This window comes from Phaseolus vulgaris, chromosome 11 (genome assembly GCF_051622355.1).
Source record: "Phaseolus vulgaris cultivar YP4 chromosome 11, ASM5162235v1, whole genome shotgun sequence".
Classification (NCBI taxonomy): Eukaryota; Viridiplantae; Streptophyta; class Magnoliopsida; order Fabales; family Fabaceae; genus Phaseolus; species Phaseolus vulgaris.
The window spans coordinates 48,988,344-49,001,656 of NC_143508.1; the positions used below are offsets into that span (position 1 = coordinate 48,988,344).

General features: G+C 28.4%; 1 protein-coding gene across 1 annotated transcript; it reads right to left on the reverse strand.

Moving 5' to 3' along the window:
* Positions 1–4,575: 4,575 nt before the first annotated feature.
* LOC137810592 (uncharacterized) lies at positions 4,576–12,742 on the reverse strand. Its single transcript, XM_068611949.2, has 13 exons — positions 12,447–12,742; positions 11,808–11,925; positions 11,072–11,262; positions 8,022–8,100; positions 7,749–7,827; positions 7,548–7,591; positions 7,397–7,473; positions 6,547–6,649; positions 6,296–6,457; positions 6,004–6,180; positions 5,377–5,424; positions 5,045–5,101; positions 4,576–4,970 (listed from the first exon to the last, which is right to left on the reverse strand). The coding sequence occupies exons 1-13, from the start codon at positions 12,725–12,727 to the stop codon at positions 4,884–4,886; spliced, it is 1,503 nt and encodes a 500-aa protein (XP_068468050.2). The 5' UTR covers positions 12,728–12,742; the 3' UTR covers positions 4,576–4,883.
* Positions 12,743–13,313: the final 571 nt, after the last annotated feature.

A 13,313-nucleotide genomic window follows, 5' to 3' on the forward strand; every position in this document is an offset into this window, starting at 1 on the left:
CTTGTTTCCTCTTTCTTTTCTTATACTCTCTATTTCTGCTATTGGATATAAGTGTTTAACCCATATAGAGAGAATTTGTGTGGTTTTTTTACCTCTATTTAAAGGGGTTTTCCACCTAAAAATTCTAGTATCATTCTCACTTTACTTGTTACTTTAATTTCACATAATATTTGGGTGAAATTATCACACTTCCGCACACGATATCCCTACAAGTACTTATCATATTTAGAACTATATTTGTTTTTTCACTAAAATACTTTTAGTTTTTCAATATTGACATAGTTATGAATGAGTCAAAATAAGAATTAAAATAAATCAATAGTGTTAAGGACAGTAATGTAAAGGAATCAATTAATATTTATTACGGCAGTTGTATTTTATGCAAACAAAAGGACAATGAATTAATTAACTAATTAAAAACTTAATTATAAAGTACTTTGAGTCAATGAATCAAATCAATAAAAAATGTGTTAAAAAATATACTAAGGAAACTCCTAAAAAAAATAAAGTAAAAATAAATGAAAATTACCAAACAATATATCTCTCTTTCTCGTGGAAAAAAATGTTTATAAACACTACAAGAAAATAATTGTTTAGTATCGATTAAAACTGTATGATAACAAGTAAAAGTCGATGTTAAATAATTAATAGTATCGGATATTATTGACGCTAATTCATTAGGATCGACTTTTGAAGATCAACTTACCGATATTAATTTATCACTAATTTTTTAATTAAAGTAGTGTTGGCTTGAGCAACACTAATATTTTTTATTTTAAAATTTATTTAATTTAGCATCAATCATAAAATTTATTTAATTTAGTGTCGGCTTAACTGAGATTAATTTTTTTTACTGTAAGTTATTTAATTTAGCATCAGCTTTTTAATATTAATTTAAATTATGTTGGTTTGGCCAACGCTAATGAGAGTGATTTCAAAAAAAAATCTCGTAAAATCTCTCATATTTAATAAAATAAATTATAAACAAAAAAATAGAATAAAATATGTTAGCTTCGACCTCCAGTTAACATTCACATTTTTTAGAATCAACGCGCAGTGATCCAAAACATATTGTTTAGAACCCGACCAACAATCCAACCATTCTCTCGACACCAAAATCCTGTCAATTCTACTCTTTGTTGTACCATTCGGTTTATACCAAGTGTACTTCCTCCCGATCACGGGAATATCTAATAACCCAGCTTGCAAAATAAATGCATTAAACCTTGTGATTTCTTAGCCATATGTTGTCTTATTACCTACACCTCTTCTTTCCTCGCTCGTCTGAATTACGTTAAAATCCACCAACACATATCATGGTTTCGAAGCTTGGTTTACCTTGGCATCCGTTATTTTTTGTCAAACCTTTGACTTCTCAAGTAAGGTACCAGATTCATACACCACACACCTTCAATAATACTATAATTTGCTCCATTGATATAACTGATCATTTCAAAACAACTATATCTCCACATAGTTACTATACCCCAACACTTTGGATTGCCTCGTTCTCCACCCACTCAATGTCATTAGTTCCCCACAACAGAGAAAGTGTTTCCAACTCCAAATTCTTGCTTTTAGTTTTCTAAATGCACACCATTTTAGTCTGCTCATTCCAAATAATGTCCTTTAAATATTTACGCTTTACGCTTCCTCCTAGACCCCTTATATTAATACTAATTATCTTCATCATTAAACAAACTTTTATCCCTTACCTCTAACATCCCTATCTTCTTAATAACAATATCTTCCTCCCCTTCAAATGTAAATCCCATCTCCTTGCCCAAATTCCATAACCTCACAACCTCAAAATTCTCGTTTTTTAGCCAGAATAACCTATTACAGTTCCTTACAACACTATTGATGACTTTTTACGGCAAGTGCATTGCTTTGTCAGAAATAATAATGTATTCCTCAGGATAGATATCGAACCCACAAGGAACAATTGAATATTCAAGTAAAAGATTCGCTAAATATAAAACAGAATAATAAAAGTTTGTTCAGAGTTTGTTGGGATGACAATGATTAACAAGAAAACAAAGCAAAGATTTGTTGCTTCAATTGAAAAAATAGGAATTGAGTTTCATCTTTCTCACTCCTTTGTATTTTGATTAGTCTTGATAAATTATGACCTTTGATTGATATTGATGCCCGTATAAAAATCATTTACATCAATTCCTCACATAAAATTATTAAGATGCTTCCTAAATATCAATTCCTCGCATATTTATAAAAACAACTTACTATCTAGCTCAGACGTTGATAACAATTAACATTTCAAGTTTATTCCTAATACTCAAATATGTTAAGTATTATTGCTTAGGTCAGAACCATAAAAATACTTTCCAGACAGATTTAAGATTCTAGATCAAGAATTTGAAGCAAAAAAATAATACCAATAATCAATCAAGAATAGAATATTATATTCATATATCACCTCAATACATAAGAGGTTGAACAGGTTACTCCCAAATCCACATGGTAGAATTAGCCACACATCTTCTAACACCTTCTATTCTCCCAATTGGGTTACAAGTCACTCAATGACGCTTTCCTCTCAATCCTACACACTAGGGTTGTGCCTCAAGCCCCTTATTTAACCTAATTTACTAAGGTTAACTGACTTCTTACATGGCGCAATTGGGTTTTTTTGTGCACATGTGCGTTCTAGGCCTTCCAGTTTTCTCCTTTTATATTATATTATTCTTCTTTAGCCCAATCATCTTCATTCTTCCCTAAAAACCTGAAATTAACACCAAATTTGGGAATAAAATGTTCTTATTCAAATAAAGATCATAAAATATGTAAAAATGTATAAATTCATAAACTAAAGATTATTTTATATGTAATTTAGAAATTAATACTCACAAGTGCATATATTTTAATATGAAATATTACTTTATCAACTATCTGAGATTAAATTGTTAAGTTTATAAGATTAAGAGATTTTAACCTTACACTTGTTCCAAGGCTTGGAGACGCACACTACAACCCAGAGACGCACTATTTTTCCTTTCCTATGTAATGGACTCATCCTCTATGGGTGAATGACCTCCCTTCGTAGAGTGTAGAGAGACTTGATACAATTGTTAACTCTTCTTTTTCTTAGTTATACCATAACAAAAGTGATTCATCTAAGGGAAATGCATACTAATTTTAAGGACACAAGGGTTGAAAAAAGATGTTAATGGAAGGAAGTGAACTTGGGTCAGCTAAGTGATTCTCTCATTGTTGCATTAGAAACACTTGTATGGTTGGTTGCAATTAAAAAAAAAAAAACAAGGAACCAAAATAGGAAGTTTTATTCTAATAAGTTGTTTAATTAATTAAAAAGGTTATTGCATCATACAAGTTTGAGATTACTCTTAAAAATAAACAACCATTCACCTCTAGTTAACTTTCTCAACCTATCATTAAACACATATCCAAGAAAATTGATCATTTCATATCCCAAATCATATATATTTTAGTGAAGAAACATATTAGCTTTAGAAATACAAGTTTGAATAGAGTTAATAAAACACTGAGAAAAACTTTTTTTTTTTCAAAAACTCAATGTGATGTTAGAAATTATCTAATAATTTAATAAACATTTTTTTATCAGCAATCAAGAATATATATACACAAGAACCACTTCAGGGGTGATTCAACCCTTATACAAAAAGGTATGAGCAGTCTAACTGCATAACACCTTTGGACCATCTAAAAAATAAAGCACCTCCTAACAAAACCTGACAGAAATTTCCTCCAACATCCCACTAAAGCAAATACAAACAAACCAAAAGGGAAATACACCAAGCAGAAAACGAAAAACTAGCTGAGAGAAATTTAGATGTGAACCAAACCCAAACCTTCAACTGAGCCAAAGAAAAGATTCCAGACAAGTCTAGAACTCCCTCATTAAAAACTATCCTATTTCTATGACGTCAGATTTCACTGACCATTGCTATCCAAATATTACCCAAGCCAAGATTTACCGACTTCGTAGCATTACTTTACCTGAACTGCAAAAAGTGAGAAAAAGCATGAAAAGGAATAACTGTCGTAATACCTAACCATGCATAACAAAGGTTCCACGTCAACCAAGATAACCTACAGTCGAAAAACAAATGAAAATATTCCTCCTCTTTTTCACTGCAAGAACTGCACAAACCGTTTCTGACCGCAACCCCGCACCTGAGTAAATTAACCTTAGTTGCAATCTTATTTCTCAGCACTCTCTACGCGGTCAATTGGGCCGAGGGCAAAGCCTTAATCCTCCAAAAGAAATTAAACATCACAAACCATTCCTCTCCTTGACCAACTCTCATAATCCTATAAGCCGAACTAACTGAGACCCGTGACTTAAATCTTTTATATCCAAATCCACCTGTCAGCTTTCTTCAAGAGAGGACACTAGTTGTGCACTTCCTCAAGGAGCTTCTTTAGCTGTACCTGCTCCCAATCAAAAAGGTTTCTTCTCCACCCCAAAGACCACTCCCACTCAAAATTTGTCCTGGAACCACAACTATCCAACGATGCTTATTACTAATGAATTTGGTGAGTAAAACTACATGACAATTCAAACCAACATCAAGCATAACATACACAAGTTTCATGGATGAACCAGTCTCTTATAACTCTTGTCATGGTTTGCTATTCAGAATTCATATCAACAAAATATTACTGTACAAAATTTTTGATATATTCACACTGATACGTATATACATACACTTGTGAGCACACAAATACGTAGACATGTATACACATGGCCAAATGACCTTTATGTGATCAATAATCTCCCCTTATCATTGTAAAATCTAAATTTTCTCTTATTGCTAAACATGTAGCCGAAATGAAAAAAAACAAAAAACATGTCTAATGATGGTGCACTCTTCCCTCAATTAATCAGGAAACAACTTGATACGATTGGTAATCTTCCTTCGACATATATGACACTTGCGAATTTTTGATCCACACTCAAAACATGTCTGCATTTGAACCATTTACCAATCATCATTGCATGTAAACAAAACATGAAAATGATAGTGTTTTTGGAGTTTACCATGTGTCCACAACCAAAGGCCATGTTCTTCTCATTGGCTAGGCAAATCATACAACCCTACATAATTAGTTTACAAATAACTTCAGTTCTCTTGAGTAAGCTTTCCATGGCAAAAATATCAGAAAAATACATTATATTAAATTGGTACAAGAAGTACCATGAAATAAGTTTCAAAGACGATGAATGTTGTATTAAAAAATATCATATATTTTTTTCTCAATTAGATTCTGAAATATATTGTTATGTTTTTCACAGTATTTCTTTTCCTTGAACATGAAGAAAAAAAATTCTATTATTATTATTATAAATTCATTTTATTTTTTTCTAATTACCTGTCTTGTAAAGGTTGGGTTTCTGCTCAAACTAATTGGCTGGGACACCTGTGCAAAATTTAGAGATGAGAGACCTAAAACCTCCAAGTCCAAAGTAAGTAAGTAGGATAAGGATTAAGATAGTTTATATAATCATTATAATAAAAAAATCATTAAATAACAATTAAATTTAAAGATAAAAAATAATTAATTATTATATTAATTTACTTAAATATTATTTTATAAATTAAAAAACATTAATATTTAAAATAATTTTTATTATTAATAAAAAATTATAAAATAATTTATAAATTAATATCTAAATTAATCACCAAAATATTAATCTCTAAAACTAAAATTTAAAATATAAAATAATTAATAATTAAAATTTTCATAATAAATAGTTAGATACTATTTAAAAACTATTTTTAAAAATTTGTATTAATAATAAAAATTATATTTATATCAATAATTTTTTTAATTTATAAAATTTTTAATTTACTCAAATAATAATTAATTATTTTAATTCTAAAATTAATTTCAATTTAATAATTTTCTTATAATGATATATATATATATATATATATATATATATAATCAAGCATTTTCTTTAGTAATAGAAGTGATGGAGGATATCTGATATAATACCTCAGCAGCAGCAGCATTGGATTCAACAGCTGCAAATTCAGTGGAAGCATTCACTAATTTTTGCCTTGTGTCTTCTGTTACTCTCACTGGAAGTTTAGTCTTATCAAGCTCCAATGTAAGCCTTTTCACACACTTTTTCTGTTCTTGTAGCTCTATCTTAAGTTTAGCACATTCGTTCTGCAGATTTACAATTCTCACTGAATAATTACTTGAAGCAAAAGAACCTTAGAATTACACTGTAATTTTCCTTCAAACAATTAGTCCTTTGAAGAGCTGCAATTAAGAAGATTACCTGCAGCATATGTATATATTCTTCTTGTTTTTGCCTCTCTTCAACTCCACTTTCCACTGCAATCTGCAAGCACTGTACCCTCTGAGATAAACTATTAACCATTTGAGTTGCTTGCTTCTCAGCATTTGACATCAACTCATTTTCATGCTTCAAAATAAACAGCTGAAAATGGAGAACAGTGTTATGAAATCATCAAAATATTACTGCAAATTGCACAAGTTCACTTTAAATTTGGATTGTCATGCAATCACCTGGTGTTCATTTTCTTTCCTGAAGCTGTAAAGTCTATCTATAGAATTCCTAGTTCTCACTTCCCATTCGTCACGCTCTGATTGTAGCCATTTGTTCTCATCTCTGACAAAACCATAAAACATTTTGACATCAATACTTAGTACCACTGTTCATAAGTTCCACTATATTTTTTTTATCAACAATAAATAATATATACATATGAATCATTTGAGGAGTGATATGATCCATATAAAAAAAACAAGAACAACCTAACAACACAAATTCTTTTAGACAACTACTCTAAAAACAACAAAAACAACTACCGTCAATAAGTTAAAGCGAAGAAAGAGAAATCAAAGGATCAAGACACCAATCAAAAAAAGAAAACATAATCAGAGGGGAATATAGAAGCGATCCAATACCAAACCTCCATTTGAGCCAAAAACAATATCTCAAAAAGATCAAAAACTCCACCTCTAAAAATAATCTTATTCCTATGATTTCAAATCTCACTAATCACCGCAATCCAGATATTCTTCATCTCTAAATTGACCGACTGAGGGGGACAACCGACGAAATACCTAATCACACATAAGTTTCCCAACATGCTGAAGCTTGAATGTGTTTGGCTACTTTATTGTATGTTGTTTCTAATTAATACTATTATGCACTAAACTCAAATGGGATTGAACATTTTCTTAAGAATTCAAAGATATGTACCTACACAACCATGTTGAATTCAAATGTGAGGCTTCAAACCAAGACAAAAATATAAGAGACAACAAAATGAAACTTGTTTCTCCATTTCTATTCAAGGAAAAATATTGAAAAGTGATTGAGAATTGCATATAACTATTGCTACAACTGTACTTAATCTTTGTCAGTTCTTCTTTCAGGCTTCTCAATTGTTCTTCAACCTCCTTCTGGTTGCTATTCTTGGTTGCTTCCTGCATTACAATGGAAGATGAGATCACAACTAACCATTTCATTTCATGCATCAAAGTTCAGTTCCCAATCATACCTGAGACAAAGAAGTGGGAATCAGGGCCCTGGAACTGCTGCTTCCTGTTGCATATATCAACCAAACAAAAACATAATACAATTAACTATAATCCTGATAATAGATTTTCAGATAAATCAGCAGAAAGTTGAGAATGAAACAAAACAAATGAACATTGATAAAGCTTATGAAGAAGACCAAGATGGATAAAATGTTACAGACCTGAGTAAAATTCCAAGCAAAGAGGACTAGATGAATCAACATTATCTTCCAGTTCATATGAATTCTCAGGATTCACAACCTGTGAAGAGAAAAATTAATTAACATTCTTAACATAGATATTATATATTTATTTTATAATTTGACAGATTTATAATGCTTGTACCTTGAATAATGAACTTATAAATCAATAAATTCAGTTTTTCAAATTGGTTCTTTAGGATTTGCTGTGAATCAAATAATTATTAGCACATCTTTCTTGATTGACCTAGCTACCTGATTTGAATTTTCCTTCTCAACATGACATTGAAACTTATGCCCTGATCTCCAATCGAAATGTTGACATGTTCTTGAGCTGATAAAAAAAATAACAATAAAAAGTTGATGACATAAACAATAAACCCAGTAAATATTGATTTATTTTATATGAAAAAAGTTAGTAGAAAACAGAAAATGAAGTTGAATATTCACCAAAAAGTAAAAAAAATGTGGACTCAAAAACATTTGGAAGAAAAGTATCTATATAATTGATTATACAGGTTAATTTTTTTATTCATAATTAAATTGTCTAGATTAATAATTAAAAAAAATATTCAAATAATAAAAGTAAAATAAACATAATAATTTAAATTTTAACAATTTTATTTTATTAATTATTTTTTAAATATATAATATATAAAAAATTATTTTATTTTATTAATCACATTTACTATAATACTTTCATTCGTTTTTACTCTTTTTTTCAATCCAAATAATATCATTTTTTTTTATTTTTTCTCTTTTTTTCATATTTTCTTTAATTCATACAAAATATTAGAGAAAATAAGTTACATGTAACCTAATAATATAGTTATAGAGTATATAAATTTATTGAATTTTCGAATGAAAGTGTATGAAAAGTCATACTGATGATAATTTCACACACAGAGATACTAAATAAAAGTTATGTTATGTACTTTTCCATCATCAATTGTACGAATACGATGGTTCTTAATATTCAACCAAACAAAGTGTTTGAAAAGAAGTCATGTCATACTATAGAAGCATAGTGAAAAGTTTGACTTACTAATTAAGATGTTAATTCTAAATCTACCCTTTTAAAAAAAAAATCTCATTTGTGTAATTTTATTTTGTAAAAGAATTAGAGTATTTCAAGTAATTTCATTCAATATATTATTTTTTCCGATGAAAAAGAAAATTATATATGCTAATATATACTTGGATTATTGTTGCAACTATAGTTTTTGTGCATTTAAAATATTAAGTTGTCATTCACATATATAGAGGTAAATTATGTATAAGTCAAGTGATTAGGAGGTAAATTAGTTTTAAAAGAAATAATACTTGCATTTCAATTAATGATAAACAGATTTATTTATTTTTCAATTTCTCTTGGTTAGAGATTTTTTTTTTTAATGAATTGTATTATGATAAATGAAGATACAAAGTTACAAACTAATTATAATATTATTTTAAGTAATATTACCTTAATTAAGACTAATTAACGATATGATGTGAGAAAGAGTGAATGCTTTATCATTGGTTTTATATTTGTGTGAGTCAAATTGATGATACATGCTATAGATTTAAAAAAAGATCCTTTATATTTATTAAATATAATTTCTATATTTTATATTTGTTAAAACTTCTATTTTAATACCAAGTTACATTAACAAAAAGATTTATGAAAATGATCTCTAATGTTTACTATGATACTGTAAGTGTCAAATAATGCTAAAAAAAAAACTCTAAGTGTCAAATTTCAGTATTAAATTTATAAATATTTTTCTTCAACACCACTCAATTAAGAATAAATAATTTTAACAAATGACGCGTAAACACAAAAAAATGTATATATAAATACTAAAATTAAAAAAAGATATTAATTGAAGATAGCAATAATTGGATTTTTGAAAACCATAAACCAGTGTGTTGTTAAAAAAATATGAGTTGAGTTTTCAAATGTTAAACAAAATAAACAAAAAAAAAAGTTTTTCTTAAAAATATTGACTTTTACAAGAGCTTACTATTTCACTCATTTAACTAACAACTAGTCAAAACCCTTTTATTTAGATTTTTGTATATCTTTCAGAGAAAATTATAAAGCATTGACTTTTCTAACTAACTTTACAGTTTACGCAATAACTTACAAAATCATAGCAAATAATAATTTTTAATTAAAGAATAGTTCAATCAAACATTTTCTCACTTATGAAACGTTGAAAAAAAATAAGTATGTGCTTCTTTTAGGTAAACTATATATCTTGACTTTTTTCCTCTTATATAATAAGAATTTTAAATTTTATAAAATACTTTACCAGAAAATCAGAAACTAATATAGTGACTAAGAATAATTAGTCATTAAAAAATAATTATTTGTTATATTAATTAAATTATACGGTTTTAGACACTAAAAATTGATATCTAAATTAGTTTCTATTGATAAATAATCTCTAAATTTATATTTAATTAACTATTGAGCTTTTAGATACCAATTATTTAGATGTTAAAATTAGTAGCTAATTATATACTAATTTAGAAATTATTTATCAATAATAGAAACTAGTTTGGATAGTAATAATTTTTTTTGTCTCTAAAATAATATATAATTTAGTCAATATAATAATTAATTATTTTTTACCTCTAAAATTGGTTTTTATTCAATGAATTTTTTATAATGTTAGATACTATTTTATAAACTACAAAACTACTGATATTTAAAATAGTTTTTATTATTAATAAAGATTTACAAAGTAGTTTCTAAATTGGTATCTAACATTAACTACTAAAATTTTAGTTACTACTTACTCCAGATTTTAAATTAGTCTTTAATTATAAATTAGATATTAATTTAGAATCTAAAATAGTTAGTAGTTAAAAAAATCTTGATAATTAATGTTAAATATCAATTTAAAAATTATTTTATAAATTTAATAAAAATTACTTTATATACTAATAGTTTTGTAATTTATAAAATACTATCTAAATTTCAATTATAATAACAAGACATAGTTAATCTATCTAAACTTTTGTTTTCTTTGATTTAGACAACTTTCTTCACACTTGTTCCTAACTAACTTGCCCTAAGATATATTAAGATAGTGTTTAGAATCCGAAGACTTGGTGTTAAAACACTTGTTAAAGAACATTGAAATGTGGCATGAATACTATATATATATATTTGCTTAGAAAAGAAAGATATGCATCATATATTAAGCTCATAGAGGAATGAAACATTAACTTAAAAAAATCATGGAAACAAAGCATTGACTTGAGATGTTTGGTTAGGTTGACTTTAGAGTAGGGTTAGATAATAAGAAACTTACCAATATTTTATGGCTTTGCATCTTGAACATACTTTAGAGCTTGGATTACCACACACTGCACACCCTTCGTTTCCATTCACAATGCCATTTCCACACATCAATGATCTTTCTTCACTCTTTTCTCCTCCTTCAGTATAGTAAACATCTCCTTCATATATTCTCTCCTCAACTTCATTTGATGAGTATTTATCCTACACATAATTTTTTTTATCAGTAAAAAATAAATAAAATAAAATGAGATACTTCAGGATACTCAATTCAAATTTTCCAACACTCAATCAATTAAGGATGCAACAAACACCCTATCAGCTAAGGATCCAAGAAACGCTCAATCAGTTAAGGATCCAACACACACTACAACACATTCCTGCAGATAGTTAAATCAAGTACTCAAACACATGATAAGTTCTTTGATTTTTCCTAAACAAAAATCTCAAATTTGAGATCTGACATAGGGTTGAAAGAGAGGCTCCACTAAATATGGTTGACCAGGTTTTTCTAAGAAAGTTAGTCATTGAGAAAGTGAATAAACAATTCATAGTTGTAACACAGTTATCTAAAAACTATAGAGAAAAAAGAGTATGGCATCATGTTTATAATATCTTAATCAAACCAATCATTCCCTTCCAATATTTTTTTTGGTAGGGTTGCTTTACATACACTCCACAACTTGTGATGTTTTCTTCAAAACCCCCACATATTATAACATGGACTGAAAATAATTGAGCAGAAGCACCATGAGAAGACAATGGCTTCCATGAGAAGGTGATTCTTGCTGATCTTCTGACCCTTCAATCTCAATGCATTCATATTTATGGCCAAGCCCCCAGTGCTTAAAATTGCATGTGTTTGAGCTGATAAACATATCAGTAATGAAATCCATCAAAACCAATCAAAATATCAAAACTTATATATCTGTATTGAGATTAAATAAATATGGATCAGATTAAACAACTTTTATAGAACTCACTAGTTAACAAAATACTAACTAGACTACTCTAAAGCAAGAATTTCCAAAACCAGAAAACCAGCCAGTTATCAAAATGAGATAACTTTGTTGTTTCCTTTTGAACTGCATGTATATATATAGATAGATATAGAGAGAAACAAATGAAAATCAATTGAGTTAAACAGTGTAATGAAACACAACATGGGAATTGAGTAATGATCCCATGTTTTGGGGGGAATCTTACAAAGCTGCAACAAAACTTTTGCCAAAAAATGCTACTAATTGTTGTATTCTTTTTGCAGCTTTCTGAAGTGTATTGGATCGAAAACTGATTTTGCTTGTGGTTTTATGATTTAACAAATGTTTGTAACAGCATCTATGCATGTAAAAAACAAAAGGGTGAATGAAAATTTGAGGGTTCATTACCAATATATGGCAGTTTTGCAGCGTGAACATGCTGTAACTGTGTTGCTTAATCTTCCACAGAAGGAGCAAGCATAGTGTGCAGAATCCTGTTCACAGAATGGATAGTTGCTTCTTTCATCATCACTGATCTGCATGTGTTCTTTGAAATCATTGTTCTCACTGGAACTATGATTGGATAACTTGTTTTCTAGCCAGAAAAGAAACCCTAGCAAGGATATTATCAGCAACACTATGATCATAAGAACACAATCTACACTCAAGTGTACCCCACGAACATTCATCACGAATGTTTTATATATTTTCCACTGTTGGATTTATATACAGGTAAGTTAAGGAAAAAAGAGAGGTTCTGTGATGATTATATATATATAGTTCTTCAGCATATCTAAGTAGTAGTAATTAGTTTATTCATTTATTAATTAATATTCATTATAGTTAGACATTAAGTTCTTGGAAAATTCCATGTCTTCTTCCCTGAAGGTTGCAATCATTATTAAAAGGGAAATTTAGTAAGAAATAATATTTGAAGGATGATTAAATGCGAACCAGTCAACAAAACTAGAAGAATGAGGCAATGGAAAACCGTTGACCTAACCCATATTTGTTTAACTCTCATAGGTGCCTCTTATGAGGATGATTACGGGGTGATTCACCTTGCTTAATTTGGATCCATGATCTATTAAAATGAATTATTTTAATATTTATTTAATAATATTTTATAAATTTTTCCATAAGAAAAACAATTAATACTTGAAATTGATATAATCACGTGTCAAGAGGATGATGCAATAGAAACCAATTTTTAAAAACAAAAAATAATTAGTTATTATAGTGACTAAATTAGAGATCATTTTAGAGACTAAAATG